Source organism: Alosa pseudoharengus, unplaced genomic scaffold (assembly GCF_046254945.1).
Source record: "Alosa pseudoharengus isolate Yale_2024_CS ecotype anadromous, Long Island Sound unplaced genomic scaffold, YU_APseudo_1.1 YU_APseudo_1.1_scf_19, whole genome shotgun sequence".
Classification (NCBI taxonomy): Eukaryota; Metazoa; Chordata; class Actinopteri; order Clupeiformes; family Clupeidae; genus Alosa; species Alosa pseudoharengus.
This window is the reverse complement of record NW_027468657.1, coordinates 26,059,782-26,083,978: the sequence shown is the minus strand read 5'-3', so window position 1 is coordinate 26,083,978 and position 24,197 is coordinate 26,059,782. Positions and strand designations below refer to the sequence as shown.

General features: G+C 40.2%; 1 protein-coding gene across 1 annotated transcript; it reads left to right on the top strand.

Annotated features, from left to right (window-relative positions):
* Positions 1–6,317: 6,317 nt before the first annotated feature.
* LOC143132535 (myosin heavy chain, fast skeletal muscle-like) lies at positions 6,318–23,957 on the top strand. The gene is made up of 39 exons (XM_076292109.1): positions 6,318–6,362; positions 10,083–10,298; positions 10,407–10,550; positions 10,637–10,793; positions 10,895–10,922; positions 11,057–11,174; positions 11,263–11,355; positions 12,434–12,497; positions 12,582–12,680; positions 12,761–12,864; positions 12,946–13,084; positions 14,249–14,367; positions 14,528–14,677; positions 14,774–14,944; positions 15,034–15,334; positions 15,437–15,507; positions 15,613–15,700; positions 15,781–15,898; positions 15,999–16,122; positions 16,227–16,363; positions 18,214–18,469; positions 18,584–18,826; positions 18,910–19,086; positions 19,175–19,320; positions 19,420–19,510; positions 19,593–19,982; positions 20,071–20,316; positions 20,416–20,612; positions 20,717–20,900; positions 20,981–21,146; positions 21,229–21,353; positions 21,443–21,751; positions 21,878–22,081; positions 22,173–22,298; positions 22,401–22,571; positions 22,657–22,761; positions 22,840–22,935; positions 23,662–23,793; positions 23,883–23,957. The coding sequence occupies exons 2-39, from the start codon at positions 10,095–10,097 to the stop codon at positions 23,901–23,903; spliced, it is 5,814 nt and encodes a 1,937-aa protein (XP_076148224.1). The 5' UTR covers positions 6,318–6,362; positions 10,083–10,094; the 3' UTR covers positions 23,904–23,957.
* The last annotated feature ends 240 nt before the right edge of the window (positions 23,958–24,197 follow it).

Below are 24,197 nucleotides of genomic sequence, written 5' to 3'. Positions count from 1 at the left end.
TGTCATAGTTTTAAACAAAAAATTCCACTGAATTAAGTCGAACGCCTTCTGCGCGTCCAGTGATAGCGCCACCCCTGGCGTACTTTCAGAGTAGTTTAGCCACATAAGATGCATTAATCTCCTTGTATTGTCAGCTGATGATCTTCCCTTTATAAAGCCTACCTGATCTTTATGGATTATCTTAGGTAAGACCTTCTCCAAACGTGATGCTAAGACTTTTGCTAATATTTTGCAGTCCACGTTTAAAAGACTAACTGGTCTAAAGTTTGCAGGCTCAGTTGTGTCCCGATCTTTCTTAGGTAGTACTGTTATAATCGCTTCCATAAATGAGTCAGGCAGACAATTGACTTGAAATGCTTCAGCAAGAACATCAGTCAGTATTGGAGCCAGCGTATCTACAAATTTCTTGTAGTATTCAATAGGGAGTCCATCTGAACCTGGGGATTTCCCAAGTTTCATAGAAGATATTGCATTTCTCACTTCTTCCTCAGTAATGGGTTGGTCTAATGATTTTGTTTGTGATGCGTCTAATGTGGGGAGATCCATGTTTGCAAAAAACTGGTTTAATTTTTCTTCATCTGCATTACAAGGGGCTGTATATAGTTGTTCATAGAATGTTTGGAAGACGCTATTTATTTATTTTGTGGTTGAGACCATGTTATCCCCTTTCTTAATTGCTGGAATTACGTTAGCAGCGTTCTGTTGTTTTAGCTGCCTAGACAAAAGTTTGCCTGTTTTTTCGCCTCCTTCATAAAATCTTATTCGTAACCTGAACAATGCATGTACAGCTTTTCTATTATACAAGTCATGTAACTGGTATCTATATTTACAAATCTCCTGGTATAGCTCGTCTGAATACTGCCTGGCTAGGTTCTTTTCCAGAGTACATATTTTAATTTCTAGGTCACTGAGAATTTCTCTTCGTTCCTTTTTCATTTTAGATGCACGTGCAATTAGTTTTCCTCGGATATAGGCCTTAGACGCGTCCCAAACTGAGGATAATCTCTCTGTGCTTCCTATGTTTAAGTCAAAAAAGGAGATCAGATCCTCGGCCAGCATTGTGCTAAATGTTTCGTCCTGTAATAATGAAGTATTTAATCTCCATCTTCCTTTTCTACCTATATCTGGGTTTAGAATGATATCCAGTTCCACCGTAGCATGATCTGACAATGCAATTGGTCCGATTTTACAGTTTATGACCTTATTAATAATATCTTGTGACAGTAAGAAAAAGTCTATCCTTGAATGGGATTTGTGGGAATGCGAGAAGAAAGTGTATTCCCTTTCCCCTGGATTAACTAATCTCCATATGTCATTTAGACCTAAATCCTCCACTAGCATATGAAGGGCAGCCCTGTCCTTTGGCATGGACGTTCCTTGATATTTACTCTTGTCCAAAACACCATCCATAACCTGGTTTAAGTCCCCGGCTAGGATTATTTGCCCACTTTTACTCCCCAAAATTGTATTTAAATTATGGATAAAGCTTGCATCTGCAGTATTTGGTGCATATACACTGCACAGAATTACTTTTACACCATTAATAAGTGCTTCAATACATATCATTCTCCCTTCTTTGTCCTTAGTTTCTGATATTATATTAAAGTTAAGGTGCTTATTAATTAGAATGACTACTCCATTCTGTTTGCTAGAGAAAGAAGAGTGGAAAACATGTCCCACCCATGACTTTCTTGTATAAAGGCTATATCTGCCTGTTTTTGTTTTAGATAAGATAACACCTTTCGCCTTTTGATAGGATTTCCGCAGCCGTTAATATTCCATGTTACACATCTAATATGACTACCTGTTAACATAAATCATAATGGAGATACATGTCAAGGGGCTGCCCCCTAGTGGGTAATGGCGTAGTACAGGACATTCATTTAAATTCTGAAAAAAATAGTTGGACCTTTGAAACAAAACCAAACATTTCTGTAACCCCCCATGAAAAAGTAAACAACAACGTATAACATTGTCAATACCCCCCTCAGCAAACACAAGAAAATAAACTAACAAAAAAGAATAAATAAAGACCCGCGGTCTTCTCTCCACAAACCCTGATTCCGGTCCGTGGCGTGCCGGGTAGCCCCAAGGGCTATTGCTGAACAGCAGCACAATTAGCTAGTAGTCCCACCCACCAACACCCACATCACCAGCTCCCCATCCAAGCTAACGTAAAATGAGTGCTCACATCATTATTCAGTTGACCCACCACAGCGCTCTCGAATGAGCCTCCTTGCTGGAAGTGAAACTTTGCTCCTTCCTGTTCCATGTGAAACGGAGGGATGCTGGAAACGCAAGTGAAAACCTCACGTCGAGTTTACACAGCATCTTCCTTGACGCAGTGAATTCTCTTCGCTTCTTGGCCAGGTCCCTCGACATGTCGGGGAAGAAAGACACTCTGCACTCCCTCCATTCGATAGACCCTTTCTCTTTGGCTGCCTGTAAAACCCTCTCCCTCGCAGATGTGCGCAGGAACTTGATCAAGACGGTTCTTGGTGGTTTATCCTCGCCGTCATTGCCGGTAGCCCTCGATGCTCTTTTAGCTTCGCGCTTGCCCACACGATAAGTCCCTTCAATCTCGAGCTCTCCTTCCAACTCGATTCCCAGCCCCTCGGATATCAGCTGTTGAACGCAGTTGACAAGTCCATCTGTTTCTAATTCCTCTGTTAGACCGATCAGTCTCACATTCTTGTGACGGTTCATATTTTCCAGTTCCTCAATTCAGTTATACAATGCCTCCAAACGTTCATCTGCTCTCTGGCTGTCTTCAGTTAGCCTTGATGTAGTATCCTCAACCGTTGATATACGGTTCTCTGCTTCATCCAATCTCACCTGAAGTGAGCTCACAGAGTTCTTTAAATCCGTGACTGTTTCTTTAATCGATGATACATCTGTGGCGACCGTTTGAAGTGTGGTGGCAATTTTACCCATTTCGGATAACACGTTGTCCATTTTGGAGTGTTCAGGTGTCGGCGAGGCCTGTCTTGTAGCCATGCGGGTCGAGGGTTTTCCTTGGAAATATTTCGATGTAGATTGCGACATCTGAAGCTTTTTTTTGCAATATTGGAAGCGCTATATATAATGTTCAATTGTGGTAACAACTTTGCTTAGAGTAAGGAGTAAATTTGTACGGATATTGTAATTAAGTTGGTGGGTTTAGGGACCGACGAAACTATGCTGCCATCTTCCTCGGCTGCCCCACGTGACTCCACACAGCACATTATTTCATCAGGAAGCTTCTCCAACACACATCCCCAACATACTTACAGCACACTGCCCCCCCCCCCCCCCCAATACACAGCACATTGTCTCATGAGGAAGCTTCTCCAACACACATATTGCACACTGCCCTCTCCCCACATACACAGCACACTATCCCATCTCCCTTGTCATCCCCCCAACACACACACCAAGACCCCTGGCAGTTGGGTTAGCCCCTTGAGCCGTGGATTTGCCCAAGGTTTCTTCCTTGGTAAGGGAGTTTTTCCTTGCCCCTGTTGCTCTTGGGTGCTCCTTGTTGGTGCCCCCCCCCAACCCTCCCCCACCTTTCTTATGCAGCCCATGCCACTTAATCTACTAAACCCCTCTTCTACTGCACTTTTTACCCCCCCCCCCCCCCCCCCTCATAAATGCACAAATAGGCTGACACCAGATATAATTTCACTGCATTTCTTACTTCCAGTAACTATATGCATGTGACAATAAACTTCCTTGTATCCTTGTATTTAAAACTATTTATTATTAGCTAGAAATGATGCCACATGTCTACATTCAATGCTATTTAAGCCACTTCGAAAGTTTGTTTAGATCCAGTGATTCTGCCACATTTACACATAGCCGGGTATTTAGAGAAACGAATATTTCCCCCCCTCCGTTTTCAATAATAACATCGTGCACACAACATTGTTTTCAAAAAACCAACGACTAACACGAGCAGTAAAAATGCTGACCTCCGTGCGATCCTTCGCCTCTGCTCCTCCATGTAGAGCAGTTGTTGCAAATGCAAACAGGCCAGAAGCGTTTGCACAAAAGTAAAAATTAGTAGCACCTTAACAGCATCCATGATAATCCTGATCAGTAGCCAAAGAAACTGTAAACATCAGGCGCTCACATGACGTTAAGGATTTTCTGGCGCATAATGTGACGTTTAAGAAGCTAAAACGCCGTTTATCCCTGTTGACACGGCAGCACATAACCGGCGTTATCAGAAATCTCTACTTTGGCCGGAGGTTTTAGAAATAATCGTTTTCTGTGATAAAAACGGGGTTTTGGTATAAACGAGAGGCCAAACCGCAGGGGAATATCTGCGTTTTCCCTTCGTGTAAACGGGGTCTGATACTGCTGTTGGATAATGCTCCATTGGGACATAATTATGGGGCGTGTTTCAACCGATACAGTGGGGGAATGCCTCTGCACTCAATTGGATAGACCTAACCAATCAGAGCAACAAAATAGCTTACCGTGAGGTGTAGGAAGAAAACACACAAACCATCCTTCTTCTCCACAAATGCCTTATTGTTTTCTGTTTTTTTGTAAAAGTTAGTGCCGTCAATAACTCCTAGCCTACAACACTCATTAGCGAAATCTCAGAGATACGTAGTAGGGTAGGCTATTAGGAAAAAACTGCCTAGCAAAAATAGCCTATATCCCCTCCGTTTTTAAAAATATAATTCTGTTGAACACTGATATGCTACAAACATGTTAAACAGCTGGGAAAGGCTTTTCGCCCAGAGCCCTCGTGTCAGTCAGAGGTGAATCTTGGGGCCCTCTGCCCAGTAAGGGCGTTGAGGGAGCATGTCAGCCGTACTCAACAACTGCGGCAAGCTCACTCACAGCTGTTTTGTGCTATGGGGATAAGCAATCAGGCCTCCCAGTGTCTAAGCAAAGAGTGTCTCACTGATTGGTGGACACCATCTCCCTGGCATACTCAGACCAGGGGTTTCCAATCACAGAGGGCCTGGTGGCTCATTCTACACGCAGCAAGGCCACATCATGGGCTGCGTTAAGTCATTTCAACGTCATTGTGTTATACAACCCTCCGATTACAAGTCCTAGGCGCTAACCAGTAGGCCACGGCTGCCCCAAGCTGCATGAATATCTCAGTGTTCTTGCAAAGGCTCATGGAAACACAATGAAATGGTCACACAAAGGCATCCCATGTGTTAATTTGCCTTAATGGTTCAGTACTTAGGTGCTTCACATTGATCTGACATGATTCTGTTGGATGAATTCATTGCTGTGTCAGTTCAACGTAATAACATCGTGTTTGAAAGAAAAACATGAGTTTGTTTAATTTAATGTTTTATGGTTTAGTAAATGTGACAAACCCTCTTTTCCTTTTCCTCCTAGTATACATACTTACCTTACTTGATTCAATTAGAAAAAGTGGATTACTCAATCGAAATGACTATTTGAACACAATAAGGATGTTTTTTATTCAACATCCTTGAACAAAATTCCATCCACTCCACTCCTCGTTCGTTCATGCTCCGCTCCGCCCACTAGCTCTGGTTCAGGCATCTATGGAGCTTAGAAGAAATCTGTCACCCAACACCAGTAATAAATCTGTGGTGCTCTTCACTTTTGGAATATTGCCCTAAAAGTTACTATTTAAATCACTGCCAAAACATGGGTATATATAGAATGCAGCACATTAATATTTGATGGATATATTAATTACATGCAATTTATTTCAGGGAGCCTACAAATCAATGGGAAATAAAATTTAGTAAACTGATTTGAAGTAACTATTGAAAACTCACACAAAGCTGCCAGACACATGTAAATACAAACAAGAAAGCCCTTGAAGCAAAAATGCATAGTCCAACAGACGTATGGGGCAGACATTGCTCTATAATTGTCATATATGATAACAATTGTATTTGTAGAACACTGGCATCAAAATATATGCTGAACTATTCTGTTCATGAAACAGTCATGGGCAACATTGCTCAATTAACCTTGTATTCCATTTCTTTCTGCTCAGTTAAAAATAACCACAGCTTTTTATCATAATGAGCATTTTCAGGTATCAAATGTTTCCAAACACATAAATCAAACACATCTTGCCTTATTAGAGCTTTGCTTAGTTGACAGAAAAGTGTCAATAAAAGGACCTGCTGGGAGTATGGGAGGGCTGCAAAAAGGGGGGGGTTCCAGTGCACAGTAAGTCTTTCACAGACACAGACACAGAAAGGAGGTGGCTCCTATTAGAGAATGTGTCATCTCTAAAGCAACTTATACACTTACGATTACTGCATTACATTTATTGATATACTAAAATATTTGTCTTTGTATGTTTTAATAATTTTTAGATACTCATAACAACTGGAATTTTCATCTTCCTTTGGGAGGAAAAGGTAAGGTACATCTGATTTACAGTACATCTGAATTATCTGGACAGCTAAACGATTCAAACAAGCTACTTGCATTCTGGGAAAGTAAATCTTTCGGCGGGCATTTACAGCACACACCTGTGCCATAGCATTTTAATTTCTATGGCACAGGTGTAGCTCCTTTCATGGTCTTATTTGTATATTTTTACAGTGCATGAAAATGCACTGTTCTGTTATCCGAAGTCTTCTTATTACAGGGCATGAAATGTCTGCGTTTAATACGTTTAATACATTTTTTTTTTAAATGAACGAACGATTCATAGCCTAGTAATGTCATGGCTAATAATAGCCTTTATTCATTTTGCCACCTTTGTAACATTTACCTTTATCTTAGTTTTAGTTTACCGTGGTGTATGACTTTAAACAGCGAGTGTGCTTGGTATGATGATCAGCTCCTCTAATGCAGGGTAGGACTACGTTTTGACAAGCATACAAATTCACCTTGTTCTTGCACCATCTGAAATGACTCCTTTACTTTTGCTGCCTCCATCCTTTCTGTATTTGTTGTGTAAAAAAACGTTGTATATGATGGCACTGAAGTCTTGAGTTAGTGAATTGGTTAACAGTGTTAGTTGGTAACCAAATAGCACACATTGCGCTACACGCAGCGGAGGCTACGTGCATTCTCTCTCCTGCTGAGTTGCGTTCAGTAGCCAAGTGCGTAATATTGCAAAAGTTGAAAAAATAAATGTGTTTATTGTAGCCTACAGAAAATAAATAGCCTACTATCATACTGTCAGTTAATTGGCTACAGTGCAGTGAAGAGTTTAGAGAGTAAAGTTATAGGGCAACTTGAAGTTTTATGATAATAATTTACGAACCAGAACATAAATGAAGCTTCTATTTCTTGCAGCTGTTAAAACACCCGCTAGATAGTTTAAATACCCACCAACATTCGTTTTTGCAGTAGGCTACAGATTATTTCTGAAAGTTATTTGTCTACTAGGCCTAGCCTTCTGGCTGATTTATCAAACGAGGGCTTTCTCGTTCGTCCTCCACAAACTACAGGTGTTTCGGTAGAGAGCCATTGAATAAGCGATGCCAAGCAATTTCTGTAACACTTTTTGTGACATTCAGCAAATATCTCCTCATTTAATGTAAGTTCCTTTGGACATTTAGGCCTACATTCTACTCTATGTGGAGTTGTCCTCCATCTCAGTTGCATCAGTTTTCTAATTTTGAAGGTTCTAAAATATGACGATATGATTCACTGAATCCTTCTCGTTTTCTTTCATTTGTCCAGCTAACTTTTCCATTGAAACTAGCCATTCATGATGGATTACACAGTAGACATTCTGAAATGTCCTGCACGATCAAGGCCAAATTATCACGCAGCCACTGTGTCAGCAGCATGAGTGCTGATGGTGACAGTGCGTTTCTGATGTCAGATTATTATGTAGGCTAGCCTACTAGACTGTTCTCACGTTGCAGCGCTTTACTTATATGAAGTAGCATTAATCAATATGAGGGGCAGAGGGGGATAAATGTTGTCCCCCCCGGCGATAAAAATAATTAAGCAGAGGGGAGGATATCAAGACCAGAGGGGGGGAAATCCCCCCCATCCCCCCCTACAAATCGCACCCTGGCTACACCAGACGTAATAGCGGCGCGTATGTGCGAAAAAATAGACCAGTCTTCTAAAATGTTTTTTACACGTCGCGAGCGTAGCGCTTCAGTTACGCGCCTGGTGTAGCTTCCTTGTTAGAATGCAATTAACTGCACATGTGCTCTCTCACTAACTGCAGCAACTTCAATGGAACCTCTTCTTTGTGTCTCTCTCCATTGAACTGGATAGCTCCTTTTTCTTTCCCCTACTTTCTTTTTCTTCACTTCATCCATTAAATCTGTCTATCAACATCCATTAAACTATCTACCTATGCACATCCATTTATTCACTATTAAACAATTTAACTATTTAAACTACTCAACTATTGAACTGTTCAGCCATTCCAACGGTCACTTAAATTTTGTAGTTATTCTTCTAACCAAAGTTTCTGTGTCCAATTCAGCTTTAAACCATTTAACGTAGAAACTTCGTTCAAACTTTGTAACGTAGGTCTTGAAAAGGACACCTGTGCAATGTATTTTTCGTTTCTGAAATATTAACAAAAAACAAGCTTATTTTTCCCCATAGACTTTGCATTGGCACTATGACATCACAATGGGCTAATTTAACTGATTTGCACCTGTATCAACTGCCAGCTGCTCAACTAGGCCCCCTCTAAGAGACAATTAAACTGATTGCACCTGTATCAACTGCATTCTGCTCAACTAGGCCAACTCTCTCTGTGTCTCTGTATTCTACAAGGATATAAGGCACATTCCATCCAACTTTCTATCCATCCATCTTCTTCTAACCATTCACTCATCCACCCATTAAACTATCTGCCTATCAACATCCATTAAACTATCTACATTCAACTTTTAAACTGTCTACTCTGCAGTTTCATGTTTTAAGCATACAATCTGACTCTCTTTAGACTACAGATCCTGTTCAACTATTTCCTCTGCCTTAAAAGCAGAGGAAAGATTGATTAGGCTATATATAAGTAGCTACTTGCCATTGTGTGTGCATCCATGGTAAGTCGTTTTAACATTTAAAGTTATGGCAAGCCATCTGCAATTAATTATGCATAGAAGCAATAAAAGTACAGATATTGATAATAAACTAAATATATGCCTGAAGTATTTTGATTCCCAGCGCTAGTAGGCATTTTAACAGCAACTATGCACAAAACATTAGGCTACCTCCCGTCAGAGCACCTTAATTAGCAATAACATGCGGTGATGGTTCTATAGCCTCCTTAACAGCTTGGGAATATCAATGCAGCAGAGGTATGTTTGTGACCTACATATTTATGTTTTTACAAGCAAACTTTTTGCATCAGCTTCAAATTCATTGTGACGCTATATGGGTCTCATGAATTGATAGATTAATGTTATTATGTAGGTCGGAAGTTATCAGAACATACCGTGAAACAAAATTTTCACATTACAACTTTGCTGATAACATTTCAAATAAATGCCAGTTTTTGTGTAAACTAGACGTGTTTCATAGCCTTTCGCTTGTGTGTAGATATTTGCTAGATTTTGACAAGAGCTTGTGATAGCATGGGCTCACGCAAACTGTCAAACATAGTCCACTAGCCTATTTGGTGCACCCCTCTTCTTTAAGCTTATATCTTAATGTGTCTATCAACACACTGTATAGAACTAACTCTAACTGTATAGAATGTGGTGATATCAGAGCAAGATGTTACAGATGGCAGATAGGCAGAGATTTCAGTGGCATCAAAATAAGGCACCAAAATCCATGTTGTTATTCGATGTCATTACTACTGTCTGCTGTACTGCCAATCCTAAATTCAATGTATTTGAATAGTATAATGGGGGATGGGATTAGATTTCAGGACAATAATGCAATAATTGCAATAATACAATAAATTGGTTCCATTATTATTTAGATATCAAAGGACTGTTTTTTATTTGACTTTTTAATAAATTGCAGTTTGAGGACCCTATATACATTGATAAGCTTCATATATTGAAGTCTGACAAACAACTGTGGTTTTGTCCACTAATGACAGTCAACCACTTTATTTACAGTACCGTATCTGTACATGTCTGATTGTGCAAAGCATTTTATGTTGAAAACTGTCTGCTCTTCATTTATGATTAATGCAGTAACCAGCAACCATGGGGGACGGTGATATGGCCACGTATGGCAAAGCTGCCATCTACCTTCGTAAGCCCGAGAGGGAGAGACTTGAGGCCCAAACCAGGCCCTTTGATGCAAAGACTGCTTGCTTTGTGGTTGATAAAGAGGAGTTGTACGTCAAGGGTACAATTAAAAAGAAGGAAGGCGGCAAAGTCGTCGTTGAAACGGTTGAAACCAAGGAGGTACTTTAAGCAAGGCTGTTGAAACTGCTCTGATGTAAAAATGTCATTTTCACAGAAAGTTTCTTGAATACATCTCTTTGATAAAGCTGTTTTCTACATTGGTTTTAGGAAAAGACAGTGAAGGATGACGAAGTCTTCCCCTTGAATCCTCCCAAATATGACAAAATTGAGGACATGGCCATGATGACCCACCTCAATGAAGCGTCTGTCCTGTATAACCTCAAAGAGCGTTATGCAGCATGGATGATCTACGTAAGCCTTACACTTTTAAATAAATCAAGAAAATAAAATGAATTTGAAAAGCTGAAAAAACTATCTTCTTCATTTCTTCATTCTAGACCTACTCTGGACTTTTCTGTGTCACTGTGAATCCCTACAAGTGGCTCCCAGTATACGACCAAGAAGTGGTGGATGCCTACAGAGGCAAGAAGCGTGTGGAGGCCCCTCCCCACATCTTCTCTGTCTCTGACAACGCATTTCAGTTCATGCTCCAAGGTATGCTTTCAGTTTTAAATCCATCACTGAATAATACATTATATATTTGATTAATTTATGTAAAATGAACCATTCACGTCAATCTCTATTTTTCCCCACAGACAGAGAGAATCAGTCTGTCCTGATCACGTAAGTGTCCATGCATCGCTTAAAACTTTTTTACATTATTAAAAGGCTAAACCTTTACATTATCTTCTGTATACTCTTCTGGTACACTTTGTAATTGTGATATAGAAAATTGCAATATCTTCTGTTTAATACAGCGGAGAATCTGGTGCTGGCAAGACTGTAAACACCAAGCGTGTCATCCAGTACTTTGCAACAATTGCAGTGGCTGGTGGGAAGAAAGATGCATCATCCGGCAGCAGTGGAAAAATTAAGGTACAGGACCACTTGCATATTAATAGGCTAATATTCACATAGCAACACAGACATTAACTTCAATGACGATATATGTATTGACTTGCAGGGCTCTCTTGAAGACCAGATTATTGCCGCCAACCCACTGCTGGAGTCTTATGGTAATGCCAAGACAGTGAGGAATGACAACTCTTCACGTTTTGTAAGTTTAGTTTATCATCTAATCTCTTACATGTTTTTTGTTGTTTTGTTTTTAGATAGAATTTTGTTTTAACTCAAACTTATCATGCACTTTGTTTTATATCTATTAATATCTCTTTTTCAAAACATCCTCCAATGTCTACTTAAACCTCTACACCAGCGGTTCCCAAACTTTTCCCCCCGCGTACCACCGCCTACATTCCGACTCGGCTCGCGTACCCCCACCATCCGACACATAAACACATAAAAACGTAACGCATTCTATAACCCCCCCCACCCCCCCGCGTTGACAATATTTGTCCGTTTCCCGGTTTTAGGTGCGTGCATTTGGTCAGTTAAAAAGTTATGAAAAGTAGCCTGCATATAGTAGCCTAACTACATCCACATACAATATCTTATAATAGGCCTACAACAACGCCTGACAAGGATGTATTCGTTTGGACAACATTAGGCTATACAGCCTAGAAAGGCTAAACTTAGGCTACCTTTAGTTTGTTAAATGTAAAGCCTAGCTTAATGTTACCTTTCTTGCCCATCTGAAATAACTCCTAGCTTTGCTCCTACCCTCCTTCCTGTTTTTGTTGTTTTCAAAAACCTGTTATATCCTCAAAACTTTCGCCCCACGGACCACGGACCATCCAACGCATTCTATTAGCTATTCCAGGCGTCATGTTTAATAAGCTGCCCTTTTTTGATGAACACAGTTTATAATTGATATCCTTTAATTTCATGTTTCCATATCATTATGACCTGATTCGAAATTATGTATTTTCATGAATTAATTACAAAAGATTTAAAATTTTCATTTTACACCTGTCCGCCATAGCCCTTTTCATCTCGCGTACCCCCTAGAAGCAGCTCGCGTACCACCGGGGGTACGCGTACCACAGTTTGGGAATCCCTGCTCTACACTATCATCTTTTGCTTTTTTTATTAGTAAAGGCAGTATTTATTGTTACTCTTAGGTCTATTACTGAATATTTATTGAATACTTGAGTATTTTCCTCATGTGTAACCTGCTTTGGTTAAAAGCATGAGCTAAATGTATACATGTTATGTCAAAATGTAATCTCAAACAGGGAAAATTCATCAGAATTCACTTTGCCACATCTGGAAAACTGGCTAGTGCTGATATTGAGACTTGTAAGTATAATTGTTCCAAGTAGAAATGTTCTTTTATTGCCTTAAATGTATCAATTGACAATACATCCTTCCCTGCGTAAAAAGACCTGCTGGAGAAGTCTAGAGTGACATTCCAGCTTCCTGATGAGAGAGGCTACCACATCTTCTTCCAGATGATGACCAACCACAAGCCTGAAATTATAGGTACGGTTTTTGGTTTTCACCAAACATTCAATCAATAAATGTAATTCTGAATTTGTAAATTATTTTTTTAATCCCGACAGAAATGTCCCTCATCACATCCAACCCCTATGACTTCCCAATGTGCAGTCAGGGTCAGATCACTGTGGCGAGCATTGATGACAAAGAGGAGTTGGATGCCACAGATGTAAGTCTTCAAATAATGGGTTTTCCCCTCTTCAGTTTCTTGAAGATAGTTTTAAAATAATCAAATAATTTTTCGTTCTAGGATGCCATTGACATCCTGGGTTTCAATGGAGAGGAGAAAGTCACCATTTACAAGCTGACTGGTGCTGTGCTTCATCATGGCAACATGAAATTCAAGCAGAAGCAGCGCGAAGAGCAGGCTGAGCCTGATGGCACTGAGAGTAGGTTACAACACTCTACTGAATCAGTCAGTTGTAGTAATAACTACAAGGTACTCTTAGTTATTGAGATCATTTTTTTATGTTAAATTAAAGTTACGGAGTGTCTATTTACACCCCTGGTACGAATAGCCTTGGCCACACAGCTGAGCTATTCACACCTGTGACATAACAACAAAAAGACGTTGCTCACGTGCACAAAAAACATGGCGGACATTCGTTTTTTCGTCAGCAGAAAGTTCTGAAAGGTTTCGGCACTAATATCTGTTCAGATTAAGTTTAAGATTTAAGATAAGTGTTTTATTTTCATACTCTTGGTTCAGTGAACACATACAACCGTTTGTTAGTTACTGTAACAGAAACTTCATGAATATGACGTTCAGGCCTATAAACTATAAGTTTACCCACAATCACCATTTACATGTCAAAGAGGATAGTGCAGTGGTCACAGACGTGGGATAACATGTGGGAGACCAGGGTTCGGTTCTCGTGTGATGCGTTTTGGCAGAGTGAGTGTGCATGTGTATCAAAGTCTCAGGAGAGAAGGCGCGCAATTTGAACAAGAAATCGGTTCTCAAACGGAAGGTTTGATTGCAATAATTAGCTAGTTCATGCACCAGGGTGTAAATAGCATACAGTACTATATACACCAGGGTACGAATAGCATCCACTTCTAACTATACATTAATGCAAACAGCATGCCTTATTCAGAGTGTCTATTACACAGCTGAGTTATTTACACCCTGTTACGTAACAACAAAAAAACATGTTGCTTGTTTTTTTTTATTATTATTACATTGTGTGATCAATATGCCAGAATAAATCACAGGGGTGCAAATAGCATACACTGATATTTGTACCAGACGGGGTATTACTAGAACACATTGCTGTGTGCACCGGGGTACAAATAGTACGATAAATTAATTTAAAGACAAACATTTACAAAACAATGGTCACTCAGATACCTTTATGTTTTTGTGAGACATATAGCCTTTAACCTAACACTATCTTGGACAAACGTTTTGATCTAGGGAGAGGAGACTGAGGTGGACAAACTTGTTTCGTATGTTGTCCCAAATTTGTTTGGAGTGTGGAGTATGAAATTGGTCGCTATACATTTCACCAAAATGCCTCACCAAAATGCTTCACTGTTGCACATTTTTTTAGCTGCTGACAAAATCTGTTACCTCTTGGGCCTGAACTCCGCTGACATGCTGAAGGCTTTATGCTACCCAAGAGTGAAAGTCGGAAATGAGTATGTCACCAAGGGTCAGACTGTGCCACAGGTATTTTTTTAGTCACTAAAAAGTTCACTTAAGATGACAAACCATTTGGCAGTATTAGGACAGAATTACTATTAGTAAAATGACCTGCTTTTATCGTATAAGCATTTTACTTTTTGGTCTCAGAGCATAGGATGACCCCTGCTTAAATATTCTGTTTCAGGTCAACAACTCAGTTTCGGCCTTGTCCAAGTCTATCTATGAGAGGATGTTCTTGTGGATGGTCATTCGTATAAACCAGATGTTGGACACTAAACAGCCAAGGCAGTTCTATATCGGTGTGCTGGATATTGCTGGCTTTGAGATTTTTGATGTAAGCATAAGTTAACACCATTTTTCACTCACACCACAATGTAGAATAATTTCAGTATAGGAAACATTCATATTACAAACTGTTTTTCAATCACAGTACAACAGCATGGAACAGCTATGCATCAACTTCACCAATGAGAAACTGCAACAGTTCTTCAACCACACCATGTTCGTTCTGGAGCAAGAGGAATACAAGAAAGATGGCATTGTATGGGATTTCATTGACTTCGGCATGGACTTAGCCGCTTGCATTGAGCTCATTGAGAAGGTCAGTTTTAATCAGTCAAATGAGCCAAGTGCTAGATTTGTATTGTTTTATAATAGCCACTTTTAAAACTAAGCTCATTTTTCCAACAGCCTATGGGAATCTTTGCCATCCTTGAAGAGGAGTGCATGTTCCCCAAGGCCTCTGACGTCACTTTCAAGAACAAGCTGTATGACCAGCATCTTGGCAAAAATAAGGCCTTTGAGAAGCCCAAGCCTGCCAAAGGCAAGGCTGAGGCCCACTTCTCCCTGGTGCACTATGCCGGCACTGTGGACTACAATGTTACTGGGTGGCTGGACAAGAACAAGGATCCACTGAACGATTCTGTTATACAGCTGTACCAGAAGTCGGGAGTTAAACTCCTGCCTGTCCTGTACCCTCCTGTTGTTGAAGGTAACAAAAAACTACACAAGTCTACAAGCTAATGTAAAAATACCCATTGATGAATTTATATATATGTATACCTCAATAATAGAATAATGTTTATGTCAACAGAGACTGGTGGTGGTGGTGGTAAGAAGAAGAAGAAGGGTGGCTCCATGCAGACAGTGTCATCACAGTTCAGGGTATGTATATTAATCCAATAACAACAAATCAAATCCAATAACAAACAAATCAATCATCTAAAAGAAAGGTGAGGGCATGTTTTGATTGCATTCTAATCTCAACAGGAGAACTTGGGCAAACTGATGACCAACTTGAGGAGCACCCATCCTCACTTTGTGCGTTGTCTGATTCCAAATGAAATTAAGAAACCAGGTAAAGTGCGCTTGGAAGTCAATAAAGATGAATGCATTACTCATGTATTACATTGAGATCTCATGACATGTATTTGACAGGTTATATGCAGAACTTCCTGGTCATCCACCAGCTCAGGTGCAATGGTGTGCTGGAGGGTATCAGAATCTGCAGAAAGGGTTTCCCAAGCAGAATCCTCTATGGTGACTTCAAGCAGAGGTGAACTGAGAAAGCCAATGAAGTATTACACTTATTCAATACTGCATTTATAGAGGAGAAAAGTAATGCTCTATAATGGACATTTATTTATTCTGTACAGATACAAAGTGCTAAATGCCAGTGTCATCCCCGACGGCCAGTTCATTGATAACAAGAAGGCTGCTGAGAAGCTCTTGGGATCCATTGATGTTGACCACACGCAATACATGTTTGGACACACAAAGGTAGATAGGTTTCATGCAATCTATTATCTGTATCTCATGAGTACAAACTAGAGCACAGCTTTTTCTTTTACAGATAGATGCTTATATTTTCATTAATCCTTCAGGTGTTCTTCAAAGCTGGTCTGCTGGGTGACCTTGAGGAGATGCGAGATGAGAAACTGGCTTCCCTGGTCACAATGACTCAGGCTCTCTGCCGTGCATACCTGATGAGGAGGGAGTTTTCAAAGATGATGGAAAGGAGGTAAATTTGTATATCAAAGGAACTCAGAAGTCTAAAAGACTGCTATAGTATGAGTAGTAGGCCTATTAATTGTAAAGTGTGCCTCGTTATCCCTACATGAAATGTATTACTCAAAAGTATGTCTGAGAAGATCCTATTACACTTTCTACTAGGGATGTAATGATATTGTCAATTTCACGATATCACAATAACAAAAGTGTCTCGATATCGTCATGGACATGTGACAGTATCAAACCATAGGTTTGGTATCAAGCAATAGGTCTTCTGGGCAAAAAAACTGTTTAGTTTCAGCTGCCGTGGAGCAGAGTGAAGGGAAAATTAAAAATACAGAGACCATCATCCTATTCGTGCCTATTATCCTTTGCGCTTTGCTTGTCGGTTGCCTGTACAGATCTAGGCCTACAGCAAAAATGGTAGATGCCGGTGTTGGCGAGACAATGTAAAGCAGTGGTCCCCAAACTTTTTCTTCTGAGAGCCAGCTTACTATGCCTGGCTGTAAGAGAGGGCCAGAGACTCGGAGTATATCAGTAACCATAAATAGCTTAGTGCTGTGAACAACAGCAGTCTACCTTAGTTAAATATTCCATTACATTTAATCTATAGGCTATTGCAATTTAATACCATTGTTAGCTGTGTTTATATTGCCATCATGCCATATCAGTGTAAAATGTAACTCAAATTAAATAATACTAATAAAAAGACTTTTGCATTCCCAAAAGTATTAGCAGGTAGTCCCAAAAGTATATTTCATTAAAAATGTGTGAACTCTGAACTCTGAAAATGTAAAGTTCTCAAACTATGAGAATTTTATGAAGTGCTGAAGTGGTCTGAAATGACCACCATTCTAACTTTCACTCACCTGAACTTGTGAACATTGTATGAACATTTGAACAAATAAAAATAATTATCCCAGAAAGTCCCAGAAATATGACTTGAATATAAGTTAGTTAGTTAGTTATTAACAATTCATTTATAAACTCTTAGAATACTTTGAGCACTGATGCAGTCAGCATAGGCCTCTTACATTGTTTGCAGATAGGCCTACATTTCATTCCGTTTTTGATGGCAAATGCGAAACCGCGCCAAAACAACCACCAGTGGACAAAAAGAGTATTACATGTGTACTGTTAAGACTCGCTATAGAGAATGAATGGGGGAAATTGCGGAAGTTTGACGATGTCGTACTCCCGTGCGGGACGGTTGCTATATACCACGGACATGTTTTGGGGGGCCACCCAAAATGAGGTGGCGGGCCGTAGTTTGGGGACCACTGATGTAAACCATGAATACAAGAGTTTCAAGTGTGAAGTGTTTCTCATGCTATTTTTTTATCTGCGCCTCCTCCGGTCTATATTTGATTAGACCTGTTATAAGGGTTGAGCTGATGACGGGATCTGTCCATTTTCATTATGTTATGGTTATGGTATTTAACAGACGCTTTTGTCCAAAGCCACCTACAAATAACAACAATACAATAGTTAAATTTAACAGTACAAGACATGTACAGGCTACACACACACACCTTATGCAACTATGCAGTGCCTCCAAACGTTTGAATTCACGGAGATGTTTTATGTATCAACCGAATGACTAAACTCATTTATGAATGCACCATTAGGCTACTTTCTGTCTAATGTAGGCTATTGGTGTCTTAGTTCATAGACAAACGGAGTCAGACTGAAACATAGCCAAAAAAAGGTAGAACTGTGAAGGAGATCGATGATCTGGTAGTAAATGATCATATACGATTCTGATATGGATGCATCCCTTCTTTCTACACAATTCATGTAATTATACAGTCATTCTACAACCTATATTTAAGGATACATTTCACCACCCTTCTTGTGTAGGGAGGCTGTCTACACCATCCAGTACAATATACGCTCATTCATGAATGTCAAGACCTGGCCATGGATGAAGGTTTACTACAAGATCAAGCCTTTGCTGAAAAGTGCTGAAACTGAGAAGGAGCTATCCGACATGAAGGAGAACTTTGGGAAACTCAAAGAGGAGTGTGCAAAGGCAACAGCCAGGAAGAAGGAGCTAGAGGAGAAGATGGTGTCTCTGGTGCAAGAGAGGAATGACCTGGCGATGCAAGTGTCATCTGTAAGTGTATATTGTACCATTTCAATATTCACAATCATACCACTACCCAGTCTCAGCATTGTGTTTTCAATACAAATTATGTATATACATATTCCCATCTTTAATTTACAATAGGGAAATGAGGGTCTCAATGATGCTGAGGAGAGGTGTGAGGGTCTTATCAAAAGTAAGATCCAGCTTGAGGCCAAGCTCAAAGAGACAACCGAGAGACTGGAGGATGAAGAGGAAATCAATGCTGAGCTGACTGCTAAGAAAAGGAAACTGGAGGATGAGTGCTCTGAGCTCAAGAAGGATATTGATGATCTGGAGCTGACCCTAGCCAAAGTGGAGAAGGAGAAACATGCCACCGAGAACAAGGTTGGGATTTATAAAGGGCTGATTAATGTAGTCTGTAGTATCTTATTTACACTGTTCACTGATGTAAAACTTTCTATGTGCAGGTCAAGAACCTAACTGAAGAGATGGCCTCTCAGGATGAGTCCCTTGCTAAGCTGACAAAGGAGAAGAAAGCCCTCCAAGAGGCCCACCAGCAGACTCTTGATGATCTTCAAGCAGAGGAAGACAAAGTCAACACTCTGACCAAATCAAAGACTAAGCTTGAACAGCAAGTGGATGATGTAAGTACAAAAGAATCAACATTTGACAACTTCTCACACTGAAATTTGACCATTTACCACATACTCACCTCACACTTTAAATTGACAGCTTGAGGGTTCCCTGGAGCAAGAAAAGAAGCTCCGTATGGACCTTGAGAGAACCAAGCGAAAGCTTGAGGGTGACCTGAAGCTGGCCCAGGAGACCATCATGGATCTGGAGAATGACAAGCAGCAATCAGAGGAGAAGATAAAGAAGTAAAGGCATTATTTATTATAAAATATCACTGTTCTAGTCCCATGTATGCAGCCAACTTCAAAAATGATTCTTCCTTTCTTCAATCTTTTTTTAATCAGGAAGGACTTTGAAACAAGTCAACTTCTTAGTAAGATTGAAGATGAACAATCACTTGGTGCTCAGCTGCAGAAAAAGATCAAGGAGCTTCAGGTTTATTTATTCTCCACCAACTCAAACTCTGAGTGTTTTTGCAGTTTTCTGTTGTACTAACATAATATATTTTTTTCAATAGGCCCGCATTGAGGAACTAGAGGAAGAGATTGAGTCTGAGCGTGCAGCTCGTGCCAAGGTTGAGAAGCAGAGAGCTGATCTCTCCAGGGAACTTGAGGAGATCAGTGAAAGGCTTGAGGAGGCTGGTGGTGCCACTGCTGCTCAAATTGAGATGAACAAGAAGCGTGAGGCTGAGTTCCAGAAGCTGCGTCGTGACCTTGAAGAGTCCACCCTTCAGCACGAAGCCACTGCGTCAGCTCTCCGTAAGAAGCAGGCAGACAGTGTGGCTGAGCTGGGAGAGCAGATTGACAACCTCCAACGTGTCAAGCAGAAGCTTGAGAAGGAGAAGAGTGAATACAAGATGGAAATTGATGATCTCGCCAGCAACATGGAGGCTGTTGCTAAAGCTAAGGTTGATGAGATGTTTACCCTCATGTTATCTTTTAAACAAACCAACTTACAATAAACGTTTTTCTACTAATGGGCATTTTCATAAACAGGGAAATCTGGAGAAGATGTGCCGCACCCTTGAGGACCAACTCAGTGAAACCAAGGCTAAGAGTGATGAGGCTGCCCGTCAGGTCAATGACCTCAGTGGTCAGAGAGCAAGACTTCAGACTGAAAATGGTGAGCTTGGCCGCCAGGTTGAGGAGAAAGATGCTCTTGTATCTCAGCTGACCAGAAGCAAGCAGGCTTTCACACAGCAAGTTGAGGAGCTGAAGAGACTGAATGAAGAGGAAGTCAAGGTACTGTTACCTACATTATGCATGAAATGAAGAAATTGGACTGCATCAATCACATTTGGGGAAATGCTTTCATAAACACCCTTACTTGTTAACAAACAGGCCAAGAATGCCCTGGCTCATGCTGTTCAGTCAGCTCGTCATGACTGTGACCTTCTAAGGGAGCAGTTTGAGGAGGAGCAGGAAGCAAAGGCTGAGCTTCAACGTGGCATGTCTAAGGCCAACAGCGAAGTTGCTCAGTGGAGGACCAAGTACGAAACTGATGCCATTCAGCGCACTGAGGAGCTTGAGGAGTCCAAGTATGTGCTAAAGATGCAAAAACACAGTTTTGGACATATTTTGTTCACTAAAACAATTGCTTTCTTAAAAAAATCTGTCTTAAATCTGATGTTTTTTCCTTCAGAAAAAAGCTTGCCCAGCGTCTCCAGGAGGCTGAGGAGCAAATTGAGGCAACCAACTCAAAATGTGCCTCTCTAGATAAGACCAAGCAGAGACTCCAGGGTGAGGTTGAGGACCTCATGATTGATGTGGAGAGAGCAAATGGTCTAGCTGCCAACCTTGACAAGAAGCAAAGAAACTTTGACAAGGTAATACATCCAAAACATCATTCAGATATGGAATGTAGGTGAATAAGTATAAGACTCACAACAACAACTCCTTCTAAAAGGTCCTGGCAGAATGGAAGCAAAAGTATGAGGAGGGTCAGGCAGAGTTGGAGGGTGCCCAGAAAGAGGCTCGTTCTCTCAGTACTGAGCTGTTCAAGATGAAGAACTCATATGAGGAGTCTCTTGATCACCTTGAGACCCTGAAGAGAGAGAGCAAGAATTTGCAACGTGAGTCAAAAACAACCCAATACATATCCCACTCAAAAAATATTAAGACTATGTTTGCTGTAATATAACTGCATATTTGCAGAAGAGATTTCGGATCTGACTGAGCAGCTTGGTGAAACTGGAAAGAGCATCCATGAGCTTGAGAAGTCCAAGAAGACTGTAGAGACTGAAAAGACTGAGATCCAGACAGCCCTGGAAGAGGCTGAGGTAAAAAAATCAGGAGGGCTTTCCTACACAGTGAGAAACAGTTATTAAGATGCTGTTTATATTTAAAAATTCTTGATTTTCTTGTTTAGGGAACTCTTGAGCATGAGGAGTCCAAGATTCTTCGTGTCCAACTTGAACTCAACCAGATCAAGGGTGAGGTTGACAGGAAGCTTGCAGAGAAGGATGAGGAGATGGAGCAGATCAAGAGGAATGCCCAGAGGATAGCCGACTCCATGCAGAGCACTCTGGACTCTGAGGTCAGGAGCAGAAATGATGCCCTGAGAATCAAGAAGAAGATGGAGGGAGACCTCAATGAGATGGAGATTCAGTTGAGCCATGCTAACCGCCAGGCTGCTGAGTCCCAGAAACAACTGAGAAATGTGCAGGGTCAACTCAAGGTCAGTTACGCAATTACTATTTGTTTAATAGTTCAAGAATGTCCATAAATCAATATTATATGATTTTGTCCAAACTCTCTCTTGGTAGTATGGCATGTCTTTTGTCATTCCATGTTTTTTTATTAGGATGCCCAACTGCACCTTGATGATGCTGTCAGAGGACAAGAAGACGGGAAGGAGCAGGTTGCCATGGTAGAGCGCAGGAACACCCTGATGGTGGCTGAGATTGAGGAGCTCAGAGTCGCTCTGGATCAGACAGAGAGAGGCCGCAAAGTGGCTGAACAGGAGCTGGTTGATGCCAGTGAGCGTGTTGGCCTCCTGCACTCTCAGGTGGGGATATATTTTTCTCACCCCAAAAAAATCTTTTCTTTCAAAATATTTTTCACTATGTAACATATTTGAAATTATTTCTGAATGTTAGAACACAAGTCTGATTAACACCAAGAAGAAGCTTGAGGTTGACTTGGTTCAGATCCAAGGTGAGGTTGATGACATCGTCCAGGAGGCTAGAAATGCTGAGGACAAGGCCAAGAAAGCCATCACTGATGTGAGCAATGTTTTGTTTTGAACTTTAGTACTTTATATTATGAGCTAAATACTGTACATAGCTTGTGTGATCTACAGTAAAACACAATTCCCCATTATTCAGGCTGCCATGATGGCAGAAGAGCTGAAGAAGGAGCAGGACACCAGTTCTCATCTGGAGAGGATGAAGAAGAACCTGGAGGTCACTGTGAAGGATCTGCAGCACCGCCTGGATGAGGCTGAGAATCTGGCCATGAAGGGTGGCAAGAAACAACTCCAGAAACTGGAGTCCAGGGTAAGTGATTAAACTTGGGTGGGATATTCATAATGTAATAAATAAAATGAAGACATTGTGAAATGAAAATCTTGCTTATGTAAAGGTTCGTGAGCTGGAAAGTGAGGTTGAGAATGAACAACGACGTGGTGTTGATGCTGTCAAGGGAGTCCGCAAATACGAGAGGAGAGTGAAGGAGCTCACCTACCAGGTACAACGTTTCTTTAACCACTATTGAACAGCATTGATCTCGAGGAGGACAATGATTGACAGATTTTTTTCTTTTCAGACTGAGGAGGACAAGAAAAACGTCAACAGACTGCAGGACCTTGTTGACAAGCTGCAGATGAAGGTCAAAGCATACAAGAGACAGGCTGAGGAAGCTGTAAGTAGTTTCTTGTGTTGCCTATATGGTCAAATGTATTGCCTTTCGCATTAATAAAATCAATAATGTCTAATATGAAAACACTGGACTAAAATAATAAAAGATAAACAACTTTTCGGTTCATCCAAACACCATCGTCAGTTGTAATGAATGCAACAGGAAGGATGAACACCAAAATAAACGGTAACACTCCATAATAAGGTGCCATAATAAATAGCAAACTAGTAATTACCTAACCCTTTGTTAATATTTGTTAATTGTTACTAAAATATCTATTTGGCACAAGTTAATAGTTTTTTCATCATTAATTAAATATTAGTTGTTTGCATAAAATCTGGATGTTAATATATATAATATATGTAAAATTAACTTTTCTATTAACATATAGTTTGTAAATAAACATTTAACATTTAAATGATGTAAGAAATAACTTAATTAGTGCCAAAAAAACATTTAGTTAACTATTAACAAATATTAATACAATATTAGTTAATAGATTTGGTAATTACAAGTTTAAGGTAATTACAAGTTTGCTATTTATTATGGCACCTTATTATGGAGTGTTACCAACATTTTGTACCTCTTAGTCCTTTAAGTCCATTGTTTTTAAAGTAAACATTTTAAAAGAACTGCCAGGACCATAAATTAATCTTCATTAACACAAAAAATTATTGGCTTGCTTCAAAACAGAAGCATCTGCACTCAAACATACTTTCTCATTATTAGGAGGAGCAATCCAACTCCCACTTGTCTAAGTTCAGGAAGGTTCAGCATGAGCTGGAGGAGGCTGAGGAGCGTGCTGACATTGCTGAATCCCAGGTCAACAAGATGAGAGCAAAGAGCCGTGATTCTGGAAAGGTAAATCTAATTTGCCATATTTTAATGTATTATAAGCCTTCATATGTTCATAGTCAATTTAATTTCATTCCTCAATTTCTCTTTCTCAGGGCAAGGAGGCTGCAGAGTAAATCCTGTGAAATCTTCTGACCAGTCACTCATTTGGATTAATATCCTGATTACTGTGGCCACTCTGTAACTCCTACATAATAAAAGTCTCTTCAGAATATGAGTTTATTGTTTTTTTTTATTACAATCAGAATTAAGTGTGATCAGAATTTGTAACATGTTTTGACTCCCCTATTTGCATTTAAAATCACTTTAAGATTTAAGATTGTTGACTAAAACAGACTTGTTTGCCAATAATGAACAATGTGGTAACACTTTCTATGAAGGTCACTGTTATAATGAGTTATGCACAGGGG